Consider the following 14436-nt stretch of genomic DNA (forward strand, 5'->3'; position numbering starts at 1 on the left):
CTCGGATCTGGATCCTTTTCAATGGTTGATGCTCCAATCATCCTTCAATCAAACACAGACACCTTTAAGGTTAAATACCCTCTCAGTCACATTAAACTTTTGAGAAAGCTATCTCCAAGAGATGTTTGGATATAAATATTCTAGTGTGTGTATATATGGTTGATAAGAGTTGATTTTTTCTTTATAAGCATAGTCTACGGTGTATAAACAAAATACCCAGACAAGCAAAACCATGCAAGCATAAGAACAACACCATTAGAAGGCATGTACAAGTTTTCCAAATTCAAGATACAACAAAATTGGATGATTGTGACCATTAATATATGGCATAAAGACAAACATTCTCCTTACCTAACATTCTAATTGAAGCAATGATATAATGGTTGAAACCCGAGAAGATGAAGAAAAACTGATTAAAAAAAACAGGCAAAGTGAAATTGTAAGTCATTGTCAACATCTTTAATTGGATTAAAGATATGTTGCAAGGAAAAAGGAAAAGAAGGTGATTTAAAAATTTATAAGAGCCAAAAAAATAAAAAAATCTTAGAGGAGCCATATGGAAACACAACCATCACATGTTCTCTTAAGACCAAAATTACACTCAATCACGACATCTTTCCAGCCTTTACTGAGCAGTTTAACATTACCCTGGGTGTTCTTTAAAAACATGCAACTCTTGAAGACATCAACTAGATGAAATGCTCAACTACTTGACAGCATACAATAAAGAATATGACCAAATGATTGGACTATATCAAGATGGCTAAGGATAACAATGCGTACACTGTTAAGGCTCTGGTTCATCATCCCCCAGAGCTGGAAAATGTGAGATAAAGTGGATATCAAAAAAGATCATTTCTCTCAATCTGGATCCATCCAGAAGTACACAAATAAATAAATACACGAATGCTAAGGGGTTGGCTGTGTTATTATCAATGTTCTTATCAGTTTAGCATGTATACTAGGAGTAACAAAACAAGATAAAATATTAGGAACAAAAGAAAAGTTACCAATACTAGCTTCCTCAGATATCTAACACCATCAGGGCCTCTTGTACTGAAATGTGTACAAGTGTTTGGTTAGAAAGTGATTGAAGAGAGCAGCTGTTGTTAAAGTCCAATCTTTCCATGGTGACCACTGATCACTGTATAGAACGGTAGAAGGAAAAGGAGAAAATTGAAACAAAGAAAACTAGATACATGAGAGAGAGAGAGAGAGAGAGAGAGCCAACCTGGATCTCGAGCAGTGGCGTGGACGAAGTAGCCTCTTTGAAGGAGAGCACAGCACAGCAGCTCGCAGCCGACGACGACGACGACGCTCGACCCAGACTCGCAGAGCAAAGCATAGCAGCTCGCAGCCGACGATGACAACGAAGCTCGACCCAGACTCGCAGAGCACAGCACAGAAGCTCGCAGCCGACGACGACGACGACGCTCGACCCAGACTCGCAGAGCACAGCACAGCAGCTCGCAGCCTCGCACTGACCCCCAGAAAGCGAGACGACGACGACGACGACGCTCGACCCAGACTCGCAGAGCACAGCGGCGGCCGCGGCACTTCCTTTCCGTTAAACGAAGAGAAGAGAAGAGAAGAGAAGTTAATACTTAACACTAGGGTTTTTGGTTTTTTTCTTTTTAACTCTTTCATATGGGGGTAGAATAGTAATCTTACAATCGGGCCGGGCCAGTCTGGTGCAAACTAGACCGGTCTCGGTCGGGTCTTAATTGGTCGGTCTCGGTCGGGTGCCCGACGGTCCAAGTATTAGGATTGAGACCGATCGTTTATAAACGGGTCGGGCTCAAGCCCGACACGTTTAATAAACGGGCCGGGTTGGTCCGGGCTTTAAACGGTCGGTTCTGTCGGGTCGGTCCACGAATTGACACCCCTACCAATGGCTGTTGCAAGCTTGCAGCTTGTGATTTGACAACCCTTCGTTTGCCAGGGATCTGAGGTATGGCTACTGATATAGCCAAAATAACCTCTCGATGGGGGCAATGACACGTGTCGTCTCTGAGACACGTGTCCTCCGCTAGACGAAGGTTCCGAGAGACCACTCACGCTCAATCATCGAGGCACGCTTGCAAAATCATGCGGGATCACGTCGTCTACATGAGGGGAATATTCCCCCCAGAAGGTTGGACGTATTCGAGTGGGACTCTAAGAGGGAAGAAGGGGGAAAACCCTAAACCCTAAGAGCTATATAAGAAGGCACGGAAGAAAGGGGAAGGTAAGTTCTGAGACCCTCACCATTACTCCTTTATTGAACTGTGCGGCCGACTCTGACTTGAGCGTCGGAGGACTAATCCCGGACAAAGCTCCGGGCCTCCGTCGTCTGTGTTTGTGTAGGTTCGACTAGCGGGGTATTTTTGGCAGCAACAGATTGGCGCCGTCCGTGGGAACGACGGTAATGGTGGGGAGAACCTACAACCGAAAGAGGACGAGAGCGACGTCCAACATAGACATGGGGGAAGAACCTTCAGGGGAGCTTCCTCCCTCGGCGGAGATTGGACGAGAGAGGGGCCATGACGACCGGGAAGTGTCCGTCAGATACCAGCGTTCGACTGGATATTCAGTACGTGAAGGCAGCGACCATCAGCCTCCCGCGGCCCAGGAGTACGTGACGAGGCAGCAGTTCGAAGACCTCCAGGACAAATATAACCGGATGGCCGAGACTATGAGGGAGGTCTCCAAAGCTGTCTCCCACAGGACCGGCGGAGCACCCCCAGGTCCCCACGTCCAGTTTGAGAGGGCTCGAGAAGAAGACCGAAGCAGTACGGGATCGACGAGGGCCGGTCGTGACCCTCGAAGCCGAGCAAGGGAGAGTCCCGCGCCCCGAAGTAGGACGCAACGCGCCGCCAGAGACCCGCATGGGGATCAGCACCAAGGAGACAAACAGAGGTCCGAGGACTCAGGATTAAAGAGGATGATCTTAGACCTGAAGGACGAGATTAGAAAGGTGGCAGAAAACCAGACGGGGAACCGCGGGCCCGACCTCACCAATGATACGGCCTTAGCTGACGAGGTCATGAGGGACCCGCTCCCGGTCGGTTTTCGCCTGCCCAAGTACGACACTTATGACGGGTCGGGGGACCCCGTCGATCACTTGGAAGGTTTTAAGGTCGCCATGCAATTCCATCGCGTCTCGAAAAATATTATGTGTCGGGCCCTCCCATTGACGTTCAGGGGGGCGGCGAGGCTGTGGTACAACCGACTGCTGACGAAGTCGATCCACAGCTTCAGCGACCTGAGTTACTTCTTCGTGAAGGGGTTCTCTAGTAGCCAGCCCCTCCAGAAGACTACGTTGAACCTAACCAACGTCAAAAAGCAAGAAGGGGAATCGCTGCGGAACTACATGAAGCGATTCCAACAAGAAAAGATCACAATCAGGGGCCTAGACCCGAAGGAGGAGTTCACGGCCCTGCTAGGTGGCGTCAAGGACAAGGAGTTGAAGAGGTCCCTGGCGAAGCATACGCCTAGAGACCTGACCGAGCTGAGGGCGCGATGCGATAAGTACATCCAGATGGAAGAAACCCTCCAGGCAGATGAAGAAGTCGAAAGGAAGGCGGCGAGAAAGAGACCCTTAAGGGTTGATGATAAACCCGTCGAAGAAGGAAAAAGACGAAAGTCCGAGCGCAGTCGGGCCCCCAGCCCACCGAGGAAGTTTGAGAGGTACGCACCCCTGAACCGGAGGCGAACAGAGGTGTTAATGCAGATAAAAGATTCCCCAGATGCCAGGGCCATGAAGTGGCCAAGAAAGATGGGGCGACACCCCGAAAGACGCAATGTGGACAGATACTGCCACTTCCACAGAGACCACGGCCATGATACCGAGGACTGTTAGCATCTCAAGGGGGAGATAGAAGGAATGATCAGAAGGGGATACCTAGGTAGATTTGTAGATCGGGAAAAAGAGCTGGCTCCAGAAGGCAATGGCCGGAGGGAAAATAGCCGGAGAGATGGCGGAGGTCGTTATGAGAGAAGGGGGCTTGCTCGCAGAGGAAATCAAGAACAGCGGAGGAACCAGACACCGGAGGAAGATGAGCGCCGGCCCCGAGAGGAGAATAAGAGCCCAACAAGAGTTATAGCGACCATCTGTGGAGGCCCAGCCGCAGGAGAGAGTTCGGTCTCTGCCAGGAAGGCGAAGGCCTACGCGAGGAGCGTACATGTGGCAGAATGGTCGAACAAGAAGGCGAAGACGGGGACGATCATTTCCTTCTCAGACGATGATCTGGAAGGGGTACAGACCCCGCATGACGATGCCTTGGTCATCGCCATGACCATAGGAGATTGCAAAGTGAAGAGGATCTTAGTGGATAACGGCAGCTCAGCCGATATCCTGTTCCTCAAAGCTTTCCGGAAGATGGGCCTCGACGAAGGAAAGTTAAAGAAGGTCGAACACCCGTTGCAGGGATTCTCTGGCGTCCCGGTGAAGGTGGAAGGGTCGATTGAGCTGCCGGTTCGGGCTGGCACCGGAGATCGCCAGGTGACGGTGATGATCAACTTCCTGGTGGTGAGCATTACATCAGCGTATAATGCCATACTAGGAAGAGTCGGGTTGAATCTGTTAAAGGCCATCGTCTCCACCCCCCATCTCAAAATGAAGTTCCCTACCAAGAATGGCGTCGGGGAGTGTCGGGGCGATCAGGAGACATCCCGGAGATGTTACGCCACTACTCTCTGGGGAAAAGAAAAGGCGGGTGAGATGCTCCCGATAGAGGATCTACGTGATGACGCCAGTTATCAACGGGGGGATCTGGCCGAAGATTTGGTGCAAGTTGAAGCTGAAGAAGGGGACGACACCCGACAATTCCAGATTGGGGCTACCATGCCTAGGTCGCAACGAGAAAGACTCATCTCATTCCTACGGAACAACGCTGACGTATTCGCCTGGTCGGCGTCGGACATGCCCGGGATCGACCGAGAGGTGATAGAACATCACCTGAATGTTAGCCCAATGAAGAAGCCCATGCAGCAGAAGAAGAGGACATTCGCCCCAGAAAGACAGAAGAAGATAGACGAGGAAGTAGAAAAGTTACTGAAGGCCCGGTTCATCCGCGAGATCCAGTACCCGGAGTGGATATCTAATGTGGTAATGGTTCCGAAGGCAAACGGGAAGTGGAGGATCTGCATCGACTTCACCGACCTAAATAAGGCCTGCCCGAAGGACGCATACCCCCTGCCAAAGATAGACCTACTCATCGACGCCACGGCGGGATACGAGGCGCTGAGTTTCATGGATGCATACTCGGGGTACAACCAAATCAAAATGGCCGAGGCTGATGTCCCGAAAACATCCTTCATAACTGAAGGAGGGTTGTACTACTATGAGGTCATGCCTTTCGGACTAAAGAACGCAGGGGCCACCTATCAAAGGTTGGTGAACAAAGTTTTTAAAGGACTGATCGGCAAGACCATGGAAGTGTATGTGGACGACATGCTCGTGAAAAGCCTGAAGGCGGAAAGACACATCCAAGACTTGGAAGAGGCGTTCCAAGTGCTGCGACGGTACGGCATGAAGCTGAACCCGGTAAAATGTGCCTTCGGAGTAGCCTCGGGGAAGTTCCTCGGCTTCATCGTCTCGGAAAGAGGAATCGAAGCCAACCCAGTTAAAATACAGGCCATTCGGGACATGAGGTCACCGCAGAACGTAAAGCAAGTCCAGGAGCTGACGGGTCGGGTCGCCGTCCTCGGAAGATTTATGTCTCGGTCCACAGATAGATGCCTTCCTTTCTTCAAAGCGCTGAAAGGGACCAAAAAGTTCGAGTGGACGGAGAAGTGCGAAAAATCTTTCGAACAATTGAAGGAATACTTGGTCGCACCCCCGCTGCTGACAAAGCTGAACACCGGGGATGCCTTGCAGCTGTACCTTGCTGTATCGGCAGTTGCTGTAAGCGCCGTACTGACGAAAGAGGAAGGAAGGCAACAAAGGCCAATATACTACGTCAGCCGAACCCTTCTAGATGCCGAGACAAGATACCGAAAGGTGGAGAAAGTGGCATACGCCCTCGTGACGGCGGCAAGAAAGCTAAGGCCATATTTTCAGTCACATACGGTATGCATACTCACCGACCAGCCCCTGAAGAAAATACTGCAGCGACCAGATATGTCCGGTTGCCTGGTAAATTGGGCCATAGAGCTGGGAGAGTTCGACATCCAGTACAAGCCGAGAACCGCTATTAAAGCACAGGCCCTCGCAGACTTCATAGCGGAGACGACGATCCCCGATGACCCGCAGGAATCTGCCGAGGAACGAGGAGATGAGGCTTGGACACTGTATGTGGATGGGGCTTCCAACAGCGATGGAAGTGGCGCAGGAATCGTGTTGGTAAGCCCTGAGGGTTTCAAAGTAGAATGCGCCCTACGATTCGACTTCGACGCCTCCAACAATGAAGCGGAGTACGAAGCGATAATAGCCGGAATTAATCTGGCTCGGGCTTTGATGGTGAAGGAACTAGTAGTGAATAGCGACTCCCAACTCGTGGTGCGGCAAGTGAATGGCGAATACGAGGCCAAAGAGCAGAGGATGGCGGAATACTTGAACATTGTGCGAAGTAGGTCAGCGGCTTTCAGGGAATTTGAGGTAAAGCAGGTGTCACGAGAAGAGAATGCTAGCGCAGACGCACTATCACAGCTGGCCACTTCCGATTTCGCAGAACTTGGACGAGCGGTGTATTTCGAAGTACTACCACAGCCAAGCATCGAAAAACCCCGCGAGGTGTTACCCGTAGGTGAAAACGGCCAAAGCTGGATGGACGCCATAATAGAATACCTCAAGGAGGGAAAGCTCCCAGAGAACAGGGACGAAGCAAGAAAAGTAAGAATGAGGTCAGCGCGCTTCTTCCTGAAAGATGACACGCTATACAAGATAGGGTTTACCTCACCATACCTCAAGTGCCTGGATTCTTCCGACGGCGAGTACGCGCTCCGGGAGGTGCATGAGGGGATATGTGGCCAACACCTTGGAGCCCGGGCCCTGGCGCACAAAGTACTAAGGCAGGGCCTGTACTGGCCGACAATGAGAAAGGACGCAGAATCACTGGTCAGGAAATGTGTCAAGTGCCAGATGTTCGCCCCCGTGCCTAGGCTACATTCCACCGAGCTATCGTCCCTATCTAGCCCAGTACCGTTCGCCATGTGGGGAATGGACATCTTAGGCCCGTTCCCCCTGGCCACGAGACAGAGGAAGTTTGTCGTGGTGGCAGTCGACTACTTCACGAAGTGGGCGGAAGCCGAAGCCCTAGCGACGATAACCGAAAAGAACATAAGGGACTTCTTCCAAAGGGCGGTGGTATACAGATTTGGAATCCCCCAGGTTGTGGTTACGGACAATGGAACTCAGTTTGCCAATCCAACCTTCGACGCGTTCTGTGAAGCCCTCGGCATCAACCACAGGAAAACCTCCGTCGGGTATCCCTCGACCAATGGGCAAACAGAAGTAACCAACCGTACGTTACTCCAAGGGATAAAAAAGAGGCTAGATGATGCCAAAGGACTATGGGCAGACGAGTTGCACCACATTCTCTGGGCTTACCGCACCACTGAGAGGTTAGCTACCGGAGAAACACCCTTCATGTTAACATACGGCACTGAAGCTGTACTCCCAGTGGAGATAGGGGCTATTACCCATCGGATTCGGTACTACAACGAAGACGAAAACGACGGAGGACTCCGGGCAAATTTGGACCTCTTGGCAGAAACCAGAGAAGCTTCACAGGAAAGGATCGCCGCCTACCAGCGGAGGGTCGCTAGGCACTACAACACCAAAGTCCGGAAGAACGAGTTTAGGCAGGGCGACCTTGTCCTCAGAAGGGCGGAAGTGTCGGACCCAAGACATCAAGGGAAGCTAGATCCAAACTGGGAAGGTCCCTACAGAGTCTCGAGGGTAATACGACCAGGGTCCTATCACCTAGAGACTACGGGGGGAGTAAGGGTACCCCGATCGTGGAACTCCGATAATCTAAGAAAATTCCACCAGTAGTAAAGTGGCGGGCACGCACTCTTGCCATCTGTAAATTTTTCCGTCTGTAGTTCTTTGCAATTATTGCCCTTTTGAACCTTTTAAGTTGTAATTCATCTTGAAATCCGCAAGATTTTATTCATGGATAATACGAGAGCTGGTTTACGGCAATTGAGATTCTCTAAGCAGACAACCTTTAACCCTGCTGATCGGATGACTGAAGATCCACACCTCGGTGGAGGCACAAACAATGCTAGGTTGACCCGGCCGAATCACCCCTTCGGCTCGGAGTTCGGCCAAAGCCGAAAAGACATGACCGAAGGATCGACCTTCGGTGAAGACCTAGCATCTAATAGACCCTTCGGCTGGAGCCGAGGGTTCACACTTGGTGGATTGCTTGGTGATTCCGACTATTCAAGGGTCGACCTTCGGTGAAGACCTAGCATCTAATAGACCCTTCGGCTGGAGCCGAGGGTTCACACTTGGTGGATTGCTTGGTGATTCCGACTATTCAAGGGTCGACCTTCGGTGAAGACCTAGCATCTAATAGACCCTTCGGCTGGAGCCGAGGGTACACACTTGGTGGATTGCTTGGCGATTCTGACTACTGAAGGGTCGACCTTCGGTGAACCCTTCGGCTAGAGCCGAGGGTACACAACGAGTTGCTTGGTGGTTGACCATCGAATGGTCCACCTTCGGCCAAGTCCCAGATTCATGCGACTGACAAACCCTTCGGCTGGAGCCGAGAGGGAAAACACTTGTAAAATATTGCTAGTAATTACAGGGTCGGCCTTCGTCTGACTTACTAACAGGTCGACCCTCGGCCAAGTCTCGGGGCCATGCGCCTAAGGTCAACTAGGGTTTCGGCCCTTTGCAATTATTTATGAATCAAAGACATCATCAAATGAACAGATGAAAAAAGACGATTGCATTCATAAAAGCCCGAAGGCAAGGATTACACATAAAGCCCGAAGGCAAAAAAGTTACAAAAAAGGCCCGAAGGCTGGTTACATAACAAGGGGGTGGTCTGTGCTGAGGCCCGAGGCGACCTCAAGAAGCGTCCGTCGGGTTCGCGGCCTCGTCTTCGGCTGGGAGAGCCTCCTGGTCCGAACCTCCACGGCCAGGGGTCGGAGGGACTTCCCTATGCAGCTGGACCTCGCCTTCCTCGCTGCAGCCCCCACCGTCGGCGTCGGCAACCTCGGTGGCCGATGGAACCGCCTCCACATCGTCGTCCTCGAAGATGAGGCCGCTGTCTTCGAAGGAGACCCCGGGGTAGCGGCCGAGGACCCAATCTCGGACCTCGGTAGCGCCCATTGTGTACCCCGGGGCGATGGCGTTCTTGATCTCCTCCCTGAAGGCCTCGGAGGACCGATACTTCTCGACCCCTCGGGCCTCGGCTTCCTGAATACGTGCCCTTACCTGTGACTTCAGCTCCGAGAGCTTCCGATCAGACTCCCGACGCTCAAAGACCAGCTCCTTCTCCAAGTGCTCCACCTTCTCAAGGAGGAGGGTGCGCTCGTTGTCTAGGGAGACCTTCTCCCTCTCGCTGACTTCAAGCTCTCGGCACATGGCCTCGGCTCGAGCCGCCAGCTGACCCATCTGATTCTGAGCCTGCACGAAGCACCGAAGGTCAGAATACAAAAAAAGTGATACAAGTAAAAGAAGGCAGGTGTACCGAAGCTTACCCCCGCCATGAAGATGCACGCGGAAGTGATCAGTGCCGCCGTCCCTTGCTTCTGGGCTTCGGTGGCATCTCGGGGAAGACTCCCCTTCATCACCAACTCCCTGGCGACCCGTCCGACGGACAGAGTGTCGTCTTCCTTCACCGACCATTGGGGGACGAACCCCACCTCAGCCCTCGTCGACGCAACCTTCGGGCCTCGGGAGGCAGCGGCGGATGAGGGGTCTTGAGCATGCCCGTCTCTGCCAGGAGCTGCAAGGGCCTGGATAGCCTCGGCAGTCGACCCCTCCACCCTGGGCCTCTTCTTCGGGGTCTCGGAGGACGGTCCCGTCTTTTCCTTACTCTTAGACTTCGGCTATTGGGGGGCATCACGTGCCTTGGCCTCCTTGATCTTTGCCTGTCTTACCGCGGCGGCGGCCTTAGCCTCGGCTCTGGTAACTTGCACTGCACGAAGAAGAAAGGGTATTAGTATGAAGGACCGACCCTCGAAGGAAACAGACGGAGGCTAGCCTAACTCACCCGGGCTAAGCCCGAACTTGAAGAGGATGGCGTCGGACTTGAGGCAGTCGGCCTCGACTGGAGAACAGCCTTCTTGCCGCCTCGCCATTGCCAACGACTCCGCGTCTGCCCCGAATAGGGCAGGGGCGGAGTTCACATCCCTAAGGTCCGGGATGTCCCAGACCGTGCCGAAGGGCACCCCCTCGGTCGACTTCACGAAGAAATACTTTTCCTTCCATCCGTGGATGGAAGTCGGGTAACCCTTCAGGAGCCGAAGGTCCTTTCGGGGGCAAAAGTAATACCAACCCGTAAGTCCCTTGCAGGCCTGAAGAAGGAAGCAGTTAATGAAAAGTTGAAGGGAGAGGGGCCTCTTGTGCCGAACGAAGAAGATGACGAAGCTTAACGCTTGTCGCCACCCGTTCGGCGTTAGCTGGGTCGGGCTTACCCCATAGTGCCGAAACACCTTGGTAAAGAAGGGGTGGAGGGGCAGCCGAAGGCCTGCCTTGAAGGCCTCCTTGTATAGCCACAGCTCCTCGGGGTTCCGATAGCTGGCTCGGTCAGAAGGTCTGGGCAGACGGAGCTCGAAAGCATCCGAAACACCGAAGGAGGCCCTCAGCTCCTCCAGTTCTGGTTCGTCCATCGTGGAGACGATCTTGAGGGCCTCAACTTCCAGGGGCTCCTGGGTCTGGGCTCGGGCGTCGAGCACCCTCTCCCTGAACTCCTCGCCGTTGGAGCCACCCATGGACCCCGACGGTGAGGCCGCGGACGATGAGTCGCGGGAGGAGGGAGAGTCGGTGGAGTCCGAGGACATCCCTCGGACTTCCCCAGGACTCCTATACCTACGTTTGGGCCTTGATCTCTCGCGGGACGATGGGCTGTAGCCCGACGAGGAAGACATCACTTACTTGCGGTGTCGCTAAACTAAAGGAGAACGAAGACGAGGGCTAGAAGGGAGTCCGAGGCCGAAGGTGAGCTCTCCGAAGGGAAAAAGAAAGGTTGCCCCACAAATGGCCCCCCACACTATATAGATGGGGGAAGGGCGGTACGACTTCCCGAGCATTAATGGCACCGCCACGTCAGGGTACGAAGCCTCGAGGTTCGCGCCCGAATGGACCTGACCGAGGGTCCCTCCTTCGATTGGGAGTTCGGCCAAAGCCGAACGGACCTGACCGAGGGTCCCTCCTTCGGTTGGGAGTTCGGCCAGAGCCGAACGGACCTGACCGAGGGTCCCTCCTTCGGTTGGGAGTTCGGCCAAAGCGGAACGGACCTGACCGAGGGTCCCTCCTTCGGTCGGGGGCTCGGTGCAGCCGAACAGACCTGACCGAGGGTCTCTCCTTCGGCAGGGGGCTCTGTAAGGCCGATCCGAGGCGACCGAAGATCTTTCTCGGTCAACCCCAAGCCTCGGTCACTGATAATGTCAGGGCCGAAGGAACAAGTCAACCAAAGAAGAAGATGTTGGTTACTCCCACAGGAAGAAGCTCCTAGTGGAAGTAAGGGGGCTCCTGATATAGCCAAAATAACCTCTCGGTGGGGGCAATGACACGTGTCGTCTCTGAGACACGTGTCCTTCGCCAGACGAAGGTTCCGAGAGACCACTCACGCTCAATCACCGAGGCCCGCTTGCAAAATCATGCGGGATCACGTCGTCTGCATGAGGGGAATATTCCCCCTAGAAGGTTGGACGTATTCGAGTGGGACTCTAAGAGGGAAGAAGGGGAAAAACCCTAAAGCCTAAGAGCTATATAAGAAGGCACGGAAGAAAGAGGAAGGTAAGTTCTGAGACCCTCACCGTTACTCCCTTATTGAACTGTGCGGCCGACCCTGACTTGAGCGTCGGAGGACTAACCCCGGACAAAGCTCCGGGCCTTCGTCGTCTGTGTTTGTGTAGGTTCGAATTGCGGGGTATTTTTGGCAGCAACAGCTACTACTCTGATTAGCCTACTATATGAAACCCAATTTGATTTCAAAGATTTAGTACTTTATGTCCAGTTGATATCTACAATAGATTCTAACAGATAAAATATGATGGGGTGATGCTTTGTCTGAATCTTGGGTAAAATCAATCAAAAGGGATATGAGTATCTTCATCGTAAGCAAACCTTATCCTTAGGCTTTTGGTTTGGTATTTAGCAATTAAGACAATTTCAACAAGAGATGAAAGGGTGGACATAATCTTTCCTTGTTTAAGTTACTGGGTATAAGGGTCTAATCATGCCCTTTAAGAGTAGTTTGGACATTTAGGATTTTTTCCACTCATGACATCATCATTAAATGGTGACTGACTTACATATAAACAAGGGCTAGTTGTAATAAATCTTAAATGTAAGGGTTGTTCAAGTTAACTTTTCTAATTTTAGGGGTGTCGAGCAATTTGACCATAGCATAAGGGGTGTCCAAGTAATTTTTTCCATGGTTTTATGATTCCTTTGATGGTTTAATGTGGATGATTTTATTGGGTGCAATTTACTATATGTATGCTGACATTTTGGATATGAAAGTTGTGTTATTTTTAACTTGGGAGGAGGTTAGGTGAGCCGCAGGCTACCTAGAGCTAGTGGCTCAACCAATGAGAAGACTAGGATAGGAGCACAGAGGACTTTTCTAAGGGGAAGAGGAAAGAGATATACACAAGGGTGTGTGTGCTAATGGTATACCCACCATTTTCCCTTTTAATTCCATCAATATTGTAAAACAATGAAAAAAATTCACATCCTATACGTCCTTGTGGAAAAGCAGAGATGGATTCGAAGGTTGCCTAATACAGTTGGTGGTATTATAAATGCTCCGAAAATGAAGACCATCCAAACTCTTTTATGAGCTATCACAAGGCCGATGAAATCTTCATCCTCTACTCTTATTCATGATAGTGCTCCTAAGCATGCACCTTGATATCAAACAATTGTGGGCAACATTCCACACTATTGTGTTTGATATGGCAACCTTCATAGTGATGTGGATTATGTTCCGTCCTATGGCTATTTTGGTCATACATAGTCTTAGATTTCCTTTGTTCCTTTTTACTAATTGGCTTTTTTTTTTTTTTTTTCCCTTTCGCTTTGTTTTCGATATATTTTTCTTCACTTTTGGTATACTTGTGTCTTTTATTCAGTCTATTGTGCAATACTTTCTCTTCTTTCCTTTACACCATCTTTGAAGATAATATATATTTTTTTGGTCATGGTTTTCTTATGGAGGAATGTTAGCATCACGCTATGCAATAGGATATGGGATTCAATCCCATTATAAATTTGTCAGAAGAGGAAAGGAAAAAAAACACCCCCCCCCTTTTTTTTTTTAATTAAGTGTGAAATTTCAGGCCAACAAAAATAGTGAAAATGTCTTAAAAAATTAGTTTATGGTAAAAAAAAAATCAAATAAATGCCATTAGATTCCAATGAAATGGTATTCATGTAATTGTAATGAAACATTTCACCCAACAAAAAGTTGTGTACAATAATGATTATATGGTTCTCCAATCTCATAACACATACTCTGGCCCACATACATCCATTTGTGCCATGAGGTAATTGATTTTCTTTGTAGTGAGGATTGGTCAACAGACCTTCTTCCACCTTCCCAACTTCTCTCTTCCCTAAATTGGAAAAAAAAAAAATTTTGTCAGGATGCAAATGTCACACTAAAGTCAGCCTGATTTTTCTGGTTTGGCCCAATTCAATTTTTTTAATGGGCCCCACTGGGTTGACTTCCACCCAGTCTAATGCCCGATCTTTATTAAAATGACATGTCTTTCACATCATCATTATGGATTGCTTTTGTATATGTGGGTGTTTAAATCAGGTCTAGGCCGGCAAAAAACTTCTGAACTGTTCTACCTACGTTTGGCCTTAGTGTTGGATAGTTTCCACCTACCTTGCGCTGACCAACTGCAAGCTCATTATCTACTATAGATAATGCCTTGAACCCCATAGGATATAGCAGTTCTTCATAACTGCAAAGCCATGACATTGATAATTGATCAATCAACAAAGGATGATATATAGTTCCTACTGTTATGGCTCATAATAATGGATGCAATGTTTATTAGTAGCAACTGAAAATGCTGTTAGATCCATGTACCCATCTCACTGTTCAAGTTAGTGAAAATGCCCTAAAATGAGTTGAAGTTAAAAAAAAAAAAGACAAAGAAAAAAAGAAAATCCCTATGAGTATTTTTCAAGTACACATGTGAAATAACACTATTACCCTCATTTGAAAAAAAACAAAAAAAGAAACCATATGTATTATATTAAAAAAAAAAAAAAAAAAAAAAAAAAAAAAAAAAAAAAAAAAAAAAAAAAAA

General features: G+C 50.0%; 1 protein-coding gene across 1 annotated transcript in view; it reads right to left on the reverse strand.

Annotated features, from left to right (window-relative positions):
* Positions 1–13520: 13520 nt before the first annotated feature.
* LOC122061293 (probable thiol methyltransferase 2) overlaps positions 13521–14436 on the reverse strand; it is a 4424-nt gene continuing 3508 nt past the window's right edge. Inside the window, exons 5-6 of the mRNA XM_042624518.1 lie at positions 14007–14085; positions 13521–13728 (exon numbers count right to left, since the gene is read on the reverse strand). Of these exons, the coding sequence (XP_042480452.1) occupies positions 13690–13728; positions 14007–14085 (118 nt within the window). The 3' untranslated portion in view covers positions 13521–13689. The remainder of the gene's footprint in view (positions 13729–14006; positions 14086–14436) is intronic.

Source organism: Macadamia integrifolia, chromosome 14 (genome assembly GCF_013358625.1).
Source record: "Macadamia integrifolia cultivar HAES 741 chromosome 14, SCU_Mint_v3, whole genome shotgun sequence".
NCBI lineage: Eukaryota > Viridiplantae > Streptophyta > Magnoliopsida > Proteales > Proteaceae > Macadamia > Macadamia integrifolia.